At 38.1% G+C, this 19,592-nt stretch overlaps 1 protein-coding gene across 9 annotated transcripts in view; it reads right to left on the bottom strand.

The window, feature by feature from the left end:
• Positions 1-19,592, bottom strand: part of NEO1 (neogenin 1) — a 259,185-nt gene that overhangs the window by 153,285 nt on the left and 86,308 nt on the right. For all 9 annotated transcript variants that reach the window (XM_050797720.1, XM_050797726.1, XM_050797723.1 and 6 more), the window contains exon 5: positions 14,341-14,477. In XM_050797720.1, coding sequence (XP_050653677.1) covers positions 14,341-14,477 — 137 coding nt within the window. The remainder of the gene's footprint in view (positions 1-14,340; positions 14,478-19,592) is intronic.

Here is a 19,592-nt window from a genome sequence, read left to right as displayed (position 1 = left end):
ACACAGATAACATGATTACTTTTATAAGAAGCTTTAAGACAGACAAAACTAATTCATAGTGGGGGGAAAAAAAAGAATAGATCCTCTGGGGTAGTAAGCAGAGGATTTACTGAGAAGAGGCATGTGGAAACTTTCTGCAGTGGTGGTAATATTCTACATTTTAATATGGGTTTTGGTTGATTAGTAATGCATATTTGTTGAAACACATAAACAGCACACCTAAGATTTGTGCATTACACTGTATATAAATTTTACCTCAAAAGAGGAAAAAAAAAACTGCAAACAAAATATTAAACCTTAACTAATGATATGAATGCTTAAGGATCTGGGTATGTCTGCAACTTACTCTGAAATGTAACAAAAAATTTAGATTGATGAAGATAATGATAGATACTTGATACAGCATTACAGTAAAATGTCAACTGAACACTGAGGGTGGTAGGTATTTGCTGTAAAATTCCTTCAGCTTTTCATCATGAAAAATGTCTAACACACAAAAAAAGTTGAAAACAATTATAAAATATTTTTTCCTTGGGAAAAAGTATTCTTTACCACCTCTGCTTTCTTATTAGGAAATTACTATGATTAAGATTTTTTAAAAAGGAGAAAGCTCTGTATTCTGAAAAATAGTTTTTAAAAACATACTATGTAAAACATGATTTAAAAAGGATGGCGGACATCAGGATCTTGCAAAATTATTTGGTTTTGAAAATGGCACAGAACAACCATCTGACTCATTTCTCAGGATTTCAAAGTTCACAAGTCAAATTCAGTCCATGTAAATTCTGCTTTGAAACTACAAAACTATTTAGGTCTGTGTTCTTTCCTGAATTAGATCTTTCACAGGTTCCAGGGGCTGGGAAGGGTGGTGTGCTGGGCAAGAGATCCAAGGTGAGAGGGGATTAAGAAGGTTGGTAAATGGGTACAAATCTACAGTTGATAGAAGAAATAAGTTTCTGTGTTTGATAGCAACAATACGGTGACTATAATTAACAATAACATACTATATATTTCAAAATAACTAGAAGATTTGAAATGTTCCCAACACGAGGAAATGATCAATGTTTGAGATGATAGAAATCCCAAATATCCTGATTTTTATCATTAAATATTGAATGCCTGTATCAAAATATCACATGTATCCCACAAATATGTACAAATATGTAGTAATTAAAAAATTTATTTCTTAAATATTTTAAAAATGTTTAGATGTACTATCATTTCTAATTCATAATGTGATGTCAAGAATTCAAGGAATAAATTTATTGTTAAAAATATCGTATCTTCTTTTGCCTCCTACTTTCTGTACAAGAATCACTGAAGTCACCTGGACAAGAACTCAAGTCTCAGAGACATAGTTGACACGTAATATTATAGTTTTTAATTATCCTGGGATAGAAATGTCTAACTACTTCTCCATATCACCTACTGTACCCTTGAAGATGAGAATGTGCCCTATATGTCATTGTATCTCCAGTGATACTGGATTCTGCCTTCTGCCTATTTGCAGTAGATATGGAATAAACAGTGTTTGAAAAGTATCTTTCCTGTTACTTTTAACATGGTCAATGAAACTATGTTTTTTTTTTTTTTTTTTTTTTTTTTTTTTGGAGACAGAGTCTCACTCTGTCGCTAGGCTGGAGTGTAGTGGCGTGACCTCGTCTCACTGCAACCTCCACCTCCAGGGTTCAAGCGATTCTCCTGCCTGAGCCTCCCGAGTAGCTGGGACTACAGGCACCTGTCACCATGCCCAGCTAATTTTTGTATTTTTAGTAGAGACAGGGTTTCACCATGTTGGCCAGAATGGTCTCGATCTCTTGACCTCGTAATTCGCCTGCCTCAGCCTCACAAAGTGCTGGGTACAGGCATGAGCTACGGCCCCCAGATAAAACCCTGTATTTGAAATCATCAACAAGAAAAAATCTAAACAAGGAACGGAGGGTCTGGGTGTGGCAACTACTCCTACCCTGCCCTGCTTCCATCTGAGTAGTTCCATGTTTATCTATTTTAAATATCTCACTTCCAATTATGATTTTGCTTGAGTTCCCTGGCAAAAAAACAAAAACAAAAACAAAACCAAAAAAAAACCCCACTATTTGAAAATCACTGATATGATTTCAGCCTAAGAGATTTCTCTGGCCAAAAAAGACCAAAGAAATCTTGGTTATCATTACAACAGGGACTGGGAAAAACTAGTATAATTTAGATTCATTTAGCTTTTTGTCAGTTATTCTCAGAATTTAAATCACCATTCAATGCATGAACTTTCAGATAAATTGAGGGTAACTGTGCTGTCCTGAGATAAAATGTTCCTGTTGGGACCTGATGGGGTAAGACCCCATTCCTGTATGTAAACTGGGTTTACATGAAAGTGCCATCAACACACCCTTAACAGTAAGGGGTGGAAATAGGTAGGGGGAAAGAAATACAAAATGAAGAAACCTGTTCTAGATATTCTTTTCACTAGGACATTATCTTTCCACTGCCCACTTTGCAGCTCTTTAGTCTGATTTTTAGCAAGAAAGGGGGCATTTAAAAAATTTATAAAACTGTTCCACTTTTCCTGCTTTTCCTAATTATATCATCTTTTTAATGAAGAAAGGGGAAGCTAACTAAAATTGAAGAGGAGAATGGGAATTTCTTAAATTAAATTTAAGAGATTCAATATATTTAATACAAGAAGCTTACTGACAATATAATTAAAATTACTAAGATTCTTCCTGCCATGGTTCTCTTGACCAAAGCTGGTAGATTTGATGATATCCCTTTAAGGCAGAAGAAGTATGGTTCAACAAAAATAAGGTAGTAAATACTACATGAAAAACATTTGCTGGGTGCAGTGTAATCTCATGCCTGTAATTCCAGCACTTTGGGACGCCGAGATGGGTGGATCACTTGAGGTCAGGAATTCGAGAACAGCCTGGCCAACATGGTGAAAACCCGTCTCTAGCAAAAATACAAAAATCAGCCGAGCATGATGGTGGGCGCCTGTAATCCCAGCTACTCGGGAGGCTGAGGCAGGAGAATCCCTTGAACCCAGGAGGTGGAGGTTGTAGTGAGCTGAGATGGCGCCACTGCACCCCAGCCTGGGCAAAAGAGCAAGACTTTGTCTCAAAAAAAAAAAAAAAAAAAAAGACATTCCACCAATAAAGCTGAATATATACAAGAAAAGATAGCTAAACTTAATAAATAAGAGACCCAGAGTGGGCTAATTATTAAGGAATGCTTAATAATTAGAATGAGATCAAGACAGATAACCTAAGAAGCAGAGTAATGCCAACAATGATAGTCAAATCTTTTCACTTATTTCTGGGCTGGAAGGGACGTGACTTTGTCCTTGTATTGTCAATTGTTATGCTCTTTAAATAAAGAATGAAGAATATTTACTAATATTTTGTCATGCTGTCCTAGATAGGCAGGAGCCCAGCAAGTGCAGACTTAAGTGAGAGAGCCTAAGAAGCTAGACTGGGCATGAGGAATGGGGTGTGGCTGGCTTGGCTCAAAGACCACAAAACATGGTGCCATCTGATGGATGGCTGGTGGCATGGAACAAAAGCAAACAGAAAGTTATCTAAGATGTCAATCTGAATAATCTAAGGAGGAAGCAGAATCCTTTAGAAGGCAAAAAAGAAATAAAAAACCAGAGAATCAAGTGAAGAAGGCTTAGATAGAAAGCAAAGATTCTTTGAGCCCTGGGGACATTAGCTGAGGTACATTTACTGAATGCCTATAATGCACCAGGCACTGCATCAAGGATCTTCCTCATAACACCACCACAAAGGACTCTTATCCCTTTTTTACAAATAGGAAGAATGAGGTTCAAGTAAATTAATTAATTTGCCAAGATCACATTGCCAGAGGCTGGGAATCAGAGATATGCTTCCAAAAAACATACCTCTTTTCATGAGACCACATTCCTTCTGTGAAGCACAATGTTAATTTCTTAGTGGCACCACAAATCCAGTTCTGCACCATGACTTCTGCTTATTTGTCCCACAAAGCTTCCTCATTGGGGTCATTTTAGTAACAAAAATCACAATCCAGCTGAGTTTTTCTTAGGTTGCATTTTGCCTAATGCACAAACGGCAAACAGGCAGAATCTTCAGGCCTGTGAATGGCTCTTCTATCTGCAACATTTTCAGGGTCAGAAATCATGCATCTGTATTCCACATAAATTTGAGTTCTAACTTTATATTATTTCATTTTATTTCACATGGATATTTCTGGTCTTTTCTAGAATATCTGAAAGTTCTCTTCTGAAGGTGGTTAGTAACCATGGAAATGAGGCTATTGTGGTTCAGAATAAATTTACATAACTATTAGGAAATTATTTCAAGCTTGTAAAATGTGGAATTTATCTCAAAGCTAACATGACCACTGATGCAATAAAAATCTAAGAAGAACTGCAAATCAATCCAAAATGATTCGGGCCCCAATAAAGGATTATAAGGCAATTGTAAAGAATTTTCTTACAGTAATACTTTAACAAATGCAAAGTTTGTAAAGTGAAATTCTGAAATATTCTGAATACAGACAGCATAGTATAAAAGAATGGATTATAATCTACTGTCGGATATCTTTTTTTTTTTTTTTTTTTTTTTTTTGAGACGGAGTCTCGCTCTGTCGCCCAGGCTGGAGTGCAGTGGCCAGATCTCAGCTCACTGCAAGCTCCGCCTCCCAGGTTTACGCCATTCTCCTGCCTCAGCCTCCCGAGTAGCTGGGACTACAGGCGTCCGCCACCTCGCCTGGCTAGTTTTTTGTATTTTTTAGTAGAGACGGGGTTTCACTGTGTTAGCCAGGATGGTCTCGATCTCCTGACCTCGTGATCCACCCATCTCGGCCTCCCAAAGTGCTGGGATTACAGGCTTGAGCCACCGCGCCCGGCCTACTGTCGGATATCTTATCCAGAAGTACAGAGTACAGAGTACTCAGTACTTAAGAAGTACTTAAGAAGTACAGAGTACAGTACTTATAGAGTACAGTACTTAAGATGTACAGAGTACAGTATCAGGTACTACTACATTACGTGCTAAGGATCTAAAGATTGACAAGATCCAGTCCTGTCCTCATGTAACTCAGTCCAGTAGGGTAGAAACTGGATACAAAAACTGGGGGGGAAATGTGAATGTGATAGGTAAAACAAGACAGATAATGTACAAAACATATGTGCACACTTAATGCACAGCTACTGGAAGGAGGTGGGGAGAAGAAGGGTACAACGGACAGGAATAGGCAGGAGCCAGTTTCAGAGGTTTCTGAGGAAAGCCATGCAAGGGAGTGGAAGGAGGAACATTCTAGGTAGCAGTGACAGTACAAGCAAAAGAACTGCATGGTGTTTTTAAGTAGCTAGTGGTTGCCCTTGAAATTAAGTTAACTTGAGAAGCAATGGCAAACATGCACTCATCAGACTCAGAATCCAGTTCTCTCTCTTCTTGGAGCTTAGAAGAAAAATGACCCCTTCAAGATAAGTAAACATCCAGTACTCTGAAAATTACAGGGAGAAGGCCTCAAGAAGAAGATATAAACTGGTATGAGGCTAATTTCTATAAGAAAGTCAAAGAATCTGATCCAATTTACAACATAACTTTGTGGCACAAATCATACTTCTTACATGTTGCTTTGGGATCTTACTTTTCTTCATTTAACATACCCAAAGTATTTTATCTTGCCATTTAAGAGACTTCTAAAACATGATTTTTGTAGGAAGCATTGTATTTTGATATATAGATAGGCTATTTCATTTAACCAATCACCTATTTTTTGGCATTTAAGTGGTTTATAATTTTTGCCACTAAATATACATCATTGCATGGATATTTCCATGCATAAATCTTTGCACACATCCTTGGATTATTTCATCAAAACAAATGATCAGACATGGAACTGAACTGCTGGTCAATGAATGTGTGAGTTTTAAAGCTTTTGATGAGATTACTAAACTGCCCTCCAAGAAGGTTACATCAATTTGCACCACTACCAGCAGTGTGTGAGAATCCCCATATTACCACAATTTTGCCAAGAGTGGGTTATTATTTTTAAATTCAATCAGTAGGCAAAATGGGCTACTTTAATCTGTATTTCTTATACAGTTAGTGGGGTTGAACTCTTCAGGTCAGCTGGCCATTTTCATCTCATTTCGTAAGCAAACTATGTTTTCCACCCCCCCTTTTTTAACAGATATTAATCTTGTTCTTATTAATAAGTACCATTTATATCATTGCAATCATTTTTCCAAGTTTTTAATGAAAGAATTTTAATCACGTTTGCCACTCTGTGAAGAGTGGTTTTGAGGACAGACCAGGTTAGAACTAGAGAAATCAGTTAGGATGCTACTGCAGTAATATAAGTAAGAGATGACTTGGACTTGAATCAGGGGAGTGAAAGCAAGGAGAAAGAGAACCTAATGAACTGAATGTGGAAAGAAAAAAGACTGAAATCATCAAGAATCATTTGCATGTGTCTAGCACAGGTAAAAAGGTAGGCAGTGACACCACCAAGATATAGAAAATCAAAGAAGAAAAAGATTATGAGAGAAGCACGTTATGTTCAATTTTGGACATGTGATTTCTGAGGTACCTGTGGGACATCCAATTGGAAATGTCTGAAGCTTGACAAGGGGTCTGGTCTGGGAATCTGGGTATTACTGTATGTAAATTATACCTGAAACCAGAAGCAGGTAGAGTGTGAAGAGTAGTAGGCTGACAACAGAACTCTGTGGAACACTAATAGTTTAATCAACAAGTGGAAGAAAAGATGCCCATGAAGGCAAAACAAAAAGAATGGGCAAAGAAATAGAAACAGCATAACACAGTGGTGTTGAGTCAAAGTAGTGGAGCATCTCATGGAGTTGGGATTAAAGACATCAATGCACTTAGCCTTGAATCATGACAGTAATAAATGCGTAAGAGTTTTTAAAGCAGAGATGGCAGCCAAGTGGAGGAAAGTTCACCTTTAATGGCTTCAGTTATTTTTTTTTAATATTATGTTGGCTTATGGAAGGCATCAAAAGGTCAAAAATGGGAATGAATAAAACTGATGAATTGCTTGTAAACATGTATGCATGTGAAGATGGCAATTATGACCTCGATTATATAAGTAGAGGTAATGGTTCATCTTCCTCCAGAATAACCTTTCAGAAGATTTTTCTTTTAATCCCATTTCTTTTACATCAGAAGTCCATGAAAAACAAAATACAAACGAAAACATGAACAGTAAAGTAACCACAAACATCAAGTCATTCCGGTGCCACATTTAACAATTTCCATTTAAAGTTTCATTCATTCATTTCATTCGTTAATAATCTACTATGATTTTTAAAAAAGAGTAAGATCAGTTCCTGTTGATAAGAACTCCAGTCTAGTAGGAGTTGAAGAGGACACATAAACAAATCAGTAAGAAGAACTATTTTAAGAAACCAATTATGAGGGGACGGTTAAGAAAAGCTTCACAGAGGGGTCAAGTAAACTAATCTTGAAGGTCTATCAGGAAATTGTAGTTGGAAGTAAGGGGACACAGAGGAACATTGCTATCAAACAGCACAGTATGTTCAGAAAACTACGTTGGTAAAGAGGACTCCATCTCCATTCCAGATTTAGGAGGAAAGTGCTAAGAATTTAATCCTAGTGGAGGATGGGGCATAAGGGTGTGCCCGGGTGTGCAGACGATGGACAGCAGGGACAAGGCAGAGCTGGGGAACTACTGACCGGTCCCTCTCAGTCCACACTGCCTGCCCACCCGTCATCCGCGATGCCCTGGGAGCTAAGGTGGAGATCATCTCCCCAGGAGTCGGGTACCTTCCAGAAACCGGTATGCTTTAAGATGGAAAGAAATTTGATTCCTCCCGGGACAGAAATAAGCCCTTTAAGTTTATGCTAGGCAAGCAGGAGGTGACCCGGGAGTGGGAGGTAGGGGTTGCCCAGATGAGTGTGGATCACAGAGCCAAACTGAGTATATCTCTAGACTATGTCTTCAGTGCCACTGGGCACCCAGGTATCATCCCACCACATGCCACTCTTGTCTTCAACATGGAGCTTCTAAGACTGGGATGGCAAGAATGGCCTCCTCCCTTGGCTTCCCGTTCTTACATCTGCCATGGAGGGATCTGGTGCCTCCAGACATACGCACATGAATCCATATGGAGGTTTTCCATATGTAGATCCACTACAACCTGTATAACATCTACCCTGACTGAAGGCGTTCTGTCACTCAGCTTTGCTTCTGGCACCTCCATTTCCTCTTCCCCTTTCTTCCCATTTTACCTAAACTATATGCTGTAAGCCTTAAGTTACTCAGTTTATTTCATTTTCACTTTGGGGTGAAGATTCAGTTTCAGTCTTTTCGATCTAGTTTCCAAGTAAGTCTATGGTCAAGTATTAACAGAACAAGTGACTGGTTAACTTTAGAACAGGACTTTGTGTTGGGGAGGTTGTAAGAATCTTTATTTTAAATTTTTTTGGATGAAATTTTTATCTATTATATACTAAACATTCTTGCTGCTGCGTGCAAAGCCATAACAGATCTGAGGCACTCTTGAGGGCTGAATTATTCTCAAAGTTGAAAGATGTCCTTGGGTTAAATTAAAAGTCCTACCAAAACCTGAGGGGGGGATGGGGAGCCTTTGTCTCCACCAGTTCCACTCTACTCTCCCCTGAAATCCTCTGCCTTTTGAAAGCAGATCATTTTCGCTATGACGTTGGATGCTACAGGCATCTGTCCCTGGGCCAGCAGGAACCTCTGAAGCCTTCTTGGTGGCCTGGCTTATTTCCCCCGCCCCATTCTGTGGCTTTTCTAATGGACTTTCAGAAATTCTATAATCTCATAACTTTCCAAGCTCTACCACTTCCTTAATTTTAAGAATTTTAATTGAAAGTATAAATTAAAGGTGTTGTTTGTAGACTTAACCACCCAATGAAAGCCCAGCTATCATGATAAATCCCTGACTGTTAAGCAAATGATGCTGGTCATCGCAGCTTCAACATCTGTTTTCTGCCGCTTGACTGTCTCTGCTGATCTCAAAGTTTCCTGGCTTTTCCTCCCTCAGCTCCTTGTCACCCCTTTGACGTCCTGTGTAGTGAACTGGTGACAGAAATTGTTGTTGCCCTTCTCCCCACAACATCACATACGAGTTTCCAATTTTATTACTACAAGAAAAGTGCTTTACGCTGGTTCTTCTAAAAAGAAAAGAGTTTAATCCTTATAACAACCCATTCAACTGATAAAAGAAACAAAGACACAGGTAAATTAATTAACTTGGCCAAGTTCACAAAGCTAAGTGACAGAGCTGAGACTGGAATCCAGGCTCACTGGGGCAAGACTGTTCTCAGTCACTCCTGTGTGTTAACTCCATTTAATGCTGAAAAAGCCGACTATGAAGGGTCTGGATGTACTCTGTATGCAGACATAAGGAATTTGCTTTTTATCCCGAAGCCAAGAGAACTCAGAGTTCTAATGAATGACAGCAGAATACTGTAACTGATCATGAAGTAAAGGGAAGTGAAATCACAAAGACTGAGAGAAAAGGGGAGATCAATGTCTTAATGTGGCCAGAGATAAGAGTAGAGCAGAAGAGTCAAAGAAGTAGAGTGACATAGGCTGTGGCTTAAGGAAAGACAGCGAGGTTTAAAACTTAAGTGGTAGATTAGTTATAAGTATTTACAATGTCAACGGGGTAGCCAATTTAGAATTTATCAATTTGTTCCACAAAAATACAAATGGAAAAATTTCTTTTTGGTGGTGGGGGAGAGAACATGTGTATCACAGTCTATTGTAACTGTTACAAGAAAAAAAGGAAAAGTTTCTGTTTTAAAAAACCCTCATGACCCATTTTAAGTGTTATCAACAATCTGAGATGACAGGAAATACATGATGGGCTAATTCACGTCACTGCATGTGTAGAAACTCCAGAAGTTAATGATAAGACAATAAATCTGAAACATTTAACAGATGAAAAATGAACTTACAACCTTTTCTACATTAGCACTCACTATGGCATTTCCTATAGCTATAACTTCTTAAAAAAATAACAGAAGTCAGACAGGTATGACTGTATTTATATATATCTATCTCCAGTTATTTCTCAAAATCTACTCTCCCTATCTGAAAAATAAATGCTTTCAGTTATGGGACAGGGCTCAAAACAAAATTTTCCAAATATGTTTTTGCACATTATGAGTTCTAATCTGTAAACAGTAAAAAAAAGAAAAGAGATGATCTCACGTGGCACACATGAACGATACAGCTTGAATTGTAACTACCACCCAGATTAAGAAACAGAACATAAACACACCAGAAGCCGGGCTGTGCAACATTCAGTAACTACTCTGCCCTTCTCCAAAAGTAATCACTATTCTGACTTCTAAAACCACAGATTAGTTTTGTCTGTTTCTGAACTTTACACAAATGGAATTATACATAATAATATAATTACATATATAGTAGGTATTCTTTTGTGTCTGGCTTCTTCTTTAAGGGTGTTTCTGATTTATCCACATTGTTGAATGTAGCAGTGATCTGTCAATTTCCAGTGCTGATAATTTGCCATTATATGACTGGAACACTACCCTACATTTGTATTTTGATGGACATTTGAATTATTCCTAGTAAGAACATTATTGTCCACGGTTTTGGGGGCATATAATTATACATTTCTGGTAAGTATACTCCTAGGAATACACCTACTGTATCATAGGGTATTTCTGTGCACAGTTTTTTTTTAAAGTTTTTATTTTTTAGAGATGGTCTTGCTTTGTCACCCATACTGGAATGCAGTGGCACGATCGTAGTTCACTATAACCTCAAATTCCTTGGCTCAAGCAATCCTCCTGCTTCAGTCTCCCGAGTAGCTGGAACTACAGGTGCATGCCACCATGCCTAGCTAATTTTTTCATTTTTTGTAGAAATAGGGTCTCACTATGCTGCCCAGGATGGTCTTCAAATCCCGGCCTCAAGTGATCCTCCGGCCTCAGCCTCTCAAAGTGCTGGGATTACCGGCATGAGCTGCTGTGCCTAGCCAGTGTACAGTTTTTAATAGATTCTGCCAAACAGAATTTGAAGTGATTGTGTCAGTGTATACTCCTGTCAACAGTACATTAGAGTTCCCAGTGTTTTTCATCCTAACCAATGCCTGGTATTTGTTAAGCTTTTCAATTTTAGCCATTCTAGTGGAATATAGTGATATCCCACTGTGGTTTTTATTTGCATTTCTCTGAAGACTAATGATGACAACCACTTTTTCAAATATTAATAGCTAGCTGGACATCTTCTTCCAGGTCGATGTTCAAGTCTTTTGCCCATTTTCTATTGGTTTCTCTTTGTTTATCTTACTGATCTGTAGTTCTTTGTAGAACCTACATCAGGGATTGGCAAACTTTTTCTCTAAAGAGCCAGACAGTAAATATTTTAGGCTCTGTGAGCCATATGGTCTCTGTCACAACTACTCAACTCCTGTGTAGTGGCATGAAAGCAGTCATAGGCAATACATAAATGAATGAATGTGGCAGTATGCCAGTAAGACTGCATGAACAATAAATTTTGAAATCTCGTAAAATTTTCATGTATCACAAAATATTATTCTTCTGATATTTTTCAACTATTTAAAAATGTATTAACTATTTTTAGCTCACAAGCTGTACAAAAACAAGCAGTCAGGAAGATTTAGCCCACAAGCAGTACTCTGACAACCCGGGGTCTAGATAAAGATCTCTGTCAAATTATGTATGTCTTCTCTGGGATTTATCAATATTGTTATGCATTACAATGAACCAACTTTTGGCTTTGCTGACATTCTCTGTTTTGAATGTTTGTTTTTTTTTATTTCATTAATTTTTGCTCTCGTCATCATTTCCTTCTTCTGTTTTCATTGGTTTGCAAATATTTTCTCCCATTCCATAGGTTGTCTCTTCACTGCCGACTGTTTCCATCACTGGCAGGAGCATCTCAGTTCAATGCAATCCAATTTATCTATTTTTGCTTTTGTCGCCTGTGTTTTCTGGGGTCACATCCAAAAAACCTTTGCCAAGACCAATGTCAATAAGCTTTTCCCCTCTTTTCTTTTAGTAGTTTTACAGTTCAGGTGTTATGTTTAAGTGTTTAATCCATTTTGAGTTGATTTTTGTGTGTGGTGTATATAAGAGATAAGGGTCCGATTTCATTCTCCCACATGTGGCTATCCAGTTTTTCCAGCACTATCTACTGAAGAGACTATGCTTTCCCCATTGTACATTCTTAGCATCAAGAGAGCCAGGAAAAATCTGCACTGCCTTTTCTTTTTAAAGAAATTCTCTCCAAGTATGACAACCAATGCATAACTTTTTAAAAGCCTCAGAAGTCACATACGACTTCTGCCATACTTCATTGATCCAAATAGCTCCAAGCCCGCCCAGATTCAAGAGCAAGCGACATAAACTCCACCCCTCTCAGAAGGATAGTCAAAGAATCTGGAATCTGGGAGCTGTTTTAAAACTCCCCCTTTGTTTTAAAAGGCTCTTGCAGTATTTCCCAGATATATCTTTTATTGAGTATTTATTCCAAAAGTGTTTTCAATGTATGTTTGTGTAGCAAACCTTCAGAGGTCTTATGTGATAATTTTTATTATGCCTCACATTTTGGATGCATATAGATTGTGTGTATTCAATGTCCTTTAACACCTTAAAAAGATTACTCTATTGTCCTCTTGATACCAGATTTCTCAAATCAACACTTAGGTTCAATCCAATTATTTTCCTTTTGTAGGTGATCTGCTCTTTGTCACTGGACGCTTTTAGAATTTTTTTGTCTTTGATATTATATGTTACTGCATATATAATTATATATTATTGTATGTTACCGTAAATGGACCTCAAGGTGGGTTTTTCCTTCTTTCACCTATTTAACAGTCTGTAAGTCCTTTTAGTCTAAGGTGTTCTACAAGTCTAATTCTGAAAAATGTATCTTAATTATTTCTTCAAATATTTGCCTCTTCCTTTCTCTCCTCTAAGATATCTATTTATCTAGATAGTCCTTCTACATGTACCTATCATATCTCTTAGATTTTACTCCATGTGTTATCTTTCTTTATCATTTAATGCTGTATTCTCAGAGAATTACTCAATGTAATCTTCCAATTCATGAGTTTGCTCATCAATGGTATACCTTTCTCTGGCCAGGCACAGTGGCTCATGCCTGTAATCCCAGCACTTTGGGAGGCCCAGGCAGGTGGATCGTTTGAGCCCAGGAGTTCGAGACCAGCCTGGGCAACATGATGAAACCCCATCTCTACCAAAAACACAAAAACTAACTGGGCATGGCAGCACATGCATGTAGTCTCAACTACTTGTGGGGCTGAGGCACAATGATCCCTTGAACCCAGGAGGTCGAGGCTGCAGGGAGCAGAGACTGTGCCACTCCACTCCAGCCTGGGTGACAGAGGGAGAGGCTGCAGTGAGCAGAGACTACAGTGAGTGAAACAGCACTCCTAACTCTTAGGGAGAAACAGCACTGGGAGCAGTCTTTCTAGATTGAAAGCTACCAATCTGGGAGTTCCGAAGGGGTGGGAAGAAGAGGTAGAAAAGTGACCTCTGGTCATTTTAATCATCTCTAGCCAGTACTTGAGGGTACATTTCCATATGGAGGAATGGCAAAGGAGATGGGGATAAAGACAAGACTACGTATACATGACATCTTTATTTTCTGACGTCTGAATCAGAGAACCTACAAGGGGAAAAGGGAAGAGTATGGGGAAAAAGGAAGAACAACTACCCTTGCAGTAATTATCAGAAGTATGAACAGAAAAAAATAAACACCAAATCATGAAACCAAGCTATATTGAGAGGCACAGTATGCTCCTTCCTGGGTGATCTGTTCACCCAAAAAAAAGGACACCAACACAGAGGAGAAACATAATTCGGGGTCACAGAATAGAGACATCTTCATCAGAAAACATCCTGAGAGAAGAAAAGTGAATCTTCCAGATGCCCCAGATCATACCCTTCCTGTCACTACTACTACTACTACTCAAAATAATAACAATAGCTAACATTGAGCTTTTACAATATTCTAGTCACTATTCCAGGGGTTTTACAAGTATTAGCTCTTTTAACCCTCAAACAATCCCAATAAGGTAAATACTCTTATTATTTCCATTTTACAGCTGAGGAAAATGAGGTTCAGAGAAATTAAATAAGTTTCCTATAGTCATATATCTAGGAAACATAAGTTTTAGAATTTAAACCCAAGCAGTCTGGTCTAGGAGTTATGCTTTTAATTGTTTTGCTGTATTGCCTCGACCATGTTAATATTTTTTAAAAATTAGCAGACCCAGAAAGTACACAGGATTTTAAAATTATACAGTAAATATTTACATACCTTGTACTGTAAGCTCTGCTTGAGCTTCAATTGTCTCATTCCCATTATCAGCTATACAAAAATAAGTCCCAGCATCATCCTCAGTAACATCACTGATCTCCAGGCTACCACCTGCCAGCAACACCAATCTTTCAGAACTGTGTTAAAAAGAAAGAAAAAAAAAAGACACATTTCAGTACTAGGAAAATAATACCTGAGAAACTCTCCACATAAAATAGAGAAAACACTTAAACAGTATTATTATTTATATAGCTATAGATGAACCAAGACTAACATAAAATTATCAGAATTTAGTCTAATTTGCTTTGCTCATATTTTACATGCGTAAGTATCACAAATCAAATCAAATGTTACAATGAATTATCCCTGACACTTCTAGTTATTCCCAAAGGGGTATTACTCTTAGAACCAATTTCAGTTCCTTCAGCCCATCCCTGTCTCCCTATTCTGGCCAGTTTTTTTCCAAATTATGTAATTTTGAAGTCTGGAATCAATCTGAGAGTTAGTTACACCACCACAGCTGTGCTACACTGAGATTAGTAACAGAAAGAAAACACAAAGAGGGCAAAATGTTAGATCCAAAACATTAAGTCAAGGGGTCACAGTGCCTACTGAAAGTTTCCCTATGGTAGCTTATCTAGGAGAGGGAGGAAAAGAGGAAGGGAAGAGAGAGAGAATGGTTGCCAGACAGCAGCTCCCTGGGTGTGGTAGCTGGGCACAAATCAGTCACCGTCATGCCATTATCAATCAGGATGTTAATGAATACTGGCCAACTCTACAGAGTTATTTAAGTTGATTTAAAGAGAAACTAAAATAATCCTATAACACTGAAGAACAATCAATATTCTGATCAAATCTGTATAAAGTGAACAAATTTAGTTAATTTGGAGAGTTATTAACCAAATCAGACATATAAAGGTACTTGACATAGGGCAAGAGATGCAGTTAATTCTAGAGACAAGTACCTAATTAAAGCTGCTACTTTAAAAGTCACTTTCATAGATGACATAAATTCAAAATACAGTACCAAACACAAAAATAAATGTATACATATATTTTTATTTTGAAGTTCCACATCCAAACTGGTTTCCACAGGTTAGACTTTTCTTCCAAATCTGAATACTGTTAAAAAGTTCTGATTATAATTTGGCTTTTCATACAGAATTCCTTATAGGCTGGCCTCAAACTCCTGAACTCAGGTGATCCACCCGCCTCGGCCTCCCAAAGTGCTGGGATTACAGGAGAAACCCCGTCTCTACTAAAAATACAAAAATTAGCCAGGTGTGGTGGTGCATGCCTGTAATCCCAGCTACTCAGAAGTTGAGGCAGGAGAACTGCTTGAACCCGGGAAGCGGAGGTTGCAGTAAGCCAAGATCATGCCACTGCACTCCAGCCTGGGTGACACAGCGAGACCCCATCTCAAAAAAAAAAAAAAAAAAAAAAAAAAAAAAAAAAGATTTCCTTATAAGGGTAATAAAAATCAGAGGAAATGACTATACAGTCTTGGCCACATTCATAATTCTCATTCTAGGTAAACGAAGTGCTAGTCTGGCTTAAATTTCATTACATTGTAAAGTCTAGGTAATTAGTCTTCCTGAATCTGATAAACATGATTAAGTTTCTTGACATAGAAAGCCGAAAGCCAGAATCAGATCTGGTGACTTCTCCAAGAAATACGACCCTGCAAGGTCATGACTAACCTTTATCAAGCAACCTTCCTATCAGAAATGTTTTAATTACACCCTTAAATCCCAGGTTTACCTGATGAAACAGAGAAGCAAGATATTATATAATGGAACAGAGCAGGAATGACTGGGATGAAATAAATGGAGAGGTAAGACAGGTCTTTGATGCCTCACAAAATAAGAAAAATTTACAAAAATTAAAATCCTACACTTTATACCTGGATAAAATTTACTAAGTTTCAGAAACAAAAAACTTAATGTTCATGAAATGAAAAATCAGCAATGTATACATGATACCCAGCTGAGATGAACAAAATGTGAAACACTAGTTGTTATTTTTGAAAGCAAGATATAGTAATTTATATCTAATAATTATACTAAAAAATATTGTTGATACTTGATATGCCTGATATTTGGCATACCAGTAGCGTAGCAGTCAGTCTTTCTTCACGGGACTGATTTTACTCCCTTTAAAAAAAGCCTGGAAGAATTAATGTCCATTTGCTTGGCAGAATTAATTCATTAAACTAGTTCATGGCTCACAGTAAAAAGACCATCAAGCCTTTGGAACTCCAAAATTCAAAGATGCAAAGAAAAAAACCAATGTGAAAAAATATATACAGCCAATGGACTCAAGTAAACTCAGTGTTCCTGCACATAAGGTATCCCTGAGTAGTCTAGGGTCAGTCTGGAAGAGGCTGGTGTGCTAAGGAGAACTTTTCTTTTTTGACCAAGGGGAAAGGCTTTGAAAAAAATTATTTCAATAGGTTTTTGGGGAACAGGTTGTGTTTGGTTACACGAAAAAGTTCTTTAGTGGTGATTTCTGAGATTTTGGTGCACCCATCACCCAAGCAGTGTACACTGCACCCAACGTGTAGCCTTTTATCCCTCAGCACCCCCCCCCACCCTTTCCCCCGAATCCCCAAAGTCCACTGTATCATTCTTATGCCTTTGCATCTTCATAGCTTAGGTCCCACTTATGAGTGAGAACACAGGATGTTTGGTTTTCCATTCCTGAGTTACTTCACTTAAAATAATGGTCTCCCATTCAATCCAGGTTGCTGTGAATGGTGTTATTTCATTCAATTTTATGGCTGAGTAGTATATATTTATACCACAATTTCTTTATTCACTCATCAATTGATGGGCATTTGGGCTGGTTCCATATTTTTGCAATTGCAAATTGTGCTGCTATAACATGCATGTGCAGTATCTTTTTTGTATAATGACTTCTATTCCTCATTATAGATACAGGAATGGGATTGCTGGATCAAATGATAGATCTACTTGTAGTTCTTTACAGAATCTCCACACTGTTTTCCACAGTGGTTGTACTAGCTTACATTCCCACCAGCAGTGTAAAAGTGCTCCCTTTTCACCACATCCACGTCAAGATCTATTACTTTCTGATTTTTTGATTATGGCCATTCTTGCAGGAGGAAGGCGGTTTCGCACTGCGGCTTTGATTTGCATTTCCCTCATCATTAATGATGTTGAGCATTTTTTCATGTTTGTTGGCCATTTGTATATCTTCTTTTGAGAACTGTCTATTCATGTCCTCAGCCCACTTTTTTATGGCATTGCTTGTTTTTTTCTCACTGATTTGTTTGAGTTCTTGTAGCTTCTGGATATTAGTCCTTTGTCGGATGTATAGATTGTGAAGCTTTTCTCCCACTCTGTGGGTTGTCTGTTTACTAATTATTTCTTTTGCTGTGCGGAAGCTTTTTAAATTAAGTACCATCTATTTATCTTTCTTTTTTTTGTGTGTTTGTTTTTGTGTTCAGGGTCATGAAGTCTTTGCCTAAGCCAATGTCTAGAAGGGTTTTTTGAATGTTATCTTCTAGAATTTTTATGGTTTTAGGTCTTAGGGAAAGGCTTTTGAGCAGAGTAATGACACAATCAGACTTCTGTGAAGAAACAAAAGAAAGTGGGAAAACACTGAAGCAGAAGTTTGATTATATAATTACATGGTCCAGAATTAAAGAGCAAAAGATTAACTATGGCTGTAACAATAGGGACAAAAAGAAAGCAAAAAAGTATTGACTACTCTTAAAAAGTTGGATAAAGAAGGTAAGGAGAGAGATTTACTCATTCATTTAACAAATATTTATTGGTGTGTCCATATGTGTCAGGTAGCAGCTGGGGATATAGCACTGAGCAAAAACACAATCAGTGCTGTCATGCACCTCAAGTGGGAAACACAGACATAGAAGATAACTCTACAAAACGGTATAGCAAAAGAACCTGCCAGGAAATTAGGGACGAGGAGAGATTTTCCTGACAAAGTAACCCCTAAGCTGAGATCTGAAGAACGAGTAGAAGCTAACTAAAATGAGGTGAGAAAAGTATTTCAGAAAGACAGACTAGCACATGCAAATTAATTGTGGCAGAAAGGATCACAGTGGTTTGGGGATCTAAAAGAAATCAGTGTGGCAAAGTGTAAGAAAAGAGAGGAGGATGAGGATGGAGCCAGACTCCATAAGGCTTTGAAAACCGTTTTAAGAATTTGGGTCCTTAACCTAAGAACAATGGAAATCCATTAAACATTTTTAAAAGTGGGTAGGGGGTTGAGAGTGCTGTGGGAAAATGAGAGCTTTGAAAAGACTGCTCTGGCAGGAGTGTGAAGGTGTATCTGGAATGAGGCCAGAGTACAGGTGGGAAGAACAATTAGGAGGCCACTGCAGAGACTGTAACTTAGAATAAGGCACGTGGTTAATTCATGGATGGATTCCAGAGACATGTAGGAGGTAAAATCTTGCAGATACATTAGATAAAGAAACTGAGAAGAAAACAGATGTTAAAGACAACTTCTGTAGGGTGGTAAGAATGAAGAGAAAACCAAACAAGAAAACTGTTTAATTTAGTTTTTTGTTTGTTGTTATTTGAAAGAGAGTAAACTTTTTCAAATCTGCATTGAAGAGACCTTTTTCTTCACTGAGATTTCTATTTTTTCATTTGCTTCAAATGTGTTTATAATTGTTCACTGAAGTGATTCTTTGATGACTGCTTTACAATCTCTGTCAGATAATTCTAAAATCTCTGTCACTGTCTTTTCTCCTTTCAGCTGAGGTTTTCCCGGTTCTTGGTATGATATATTACGTTCAACTGAAACCTGGATATTTTAGGTATTATGTTATGACACTCTGGATCTTATTTAATCCTTCTGTTTTAGCTCTCTTCTTCTAACACCACACTAGCAGAGAAAGTGGGTGGGGGGTGGGAGTGCTGTCTCATTACTGTCAGTTCAGGTTTCCCACTCAGCCTCCACTAACATGTAAGTGGGGAGGGGTTTCCTCATTGCTTCTCAGCAGGGTTGGGAGTTCCAGCACCCCCCTAGGCCTCCGCTGATGCCTCCCTGGGTAGAAGGGGTACGACTGTCTCATTATTGTTCCCCTACATGGTCACATGGTGTTGACACCACGGAGGGGGCCTTGCTACTACATGATGGTAAAGCCTTGACTCTCCACTGGGCTTCCTTTGATACCACCCCAGTGTGAAGGGAAGGGTTGCCTCTTACAGCTGGATGGGGTGAAAGTTGAGGCTCTCCATGTGTTCTCTACTGACATG

Source organism: Macaca thibetana, chromosome 7 (assembly GCF_024542745.1).
Source record: "Macaca thibetana thibetana isolate TM-01 chromosome 7, ASM2454274v1, whole genome shotgun sequence".
Taxonomy (NCBI): Eukaryota; Metazoa; Chordata; class Mammalia; order Primates; family Cercopithecidae; genus Macaca; species Macaca thibetana.
Note: the sequence above shows the minus strand (reverse complement) of the source record. Positions and strands in the feature narration are given on the sequence as shown.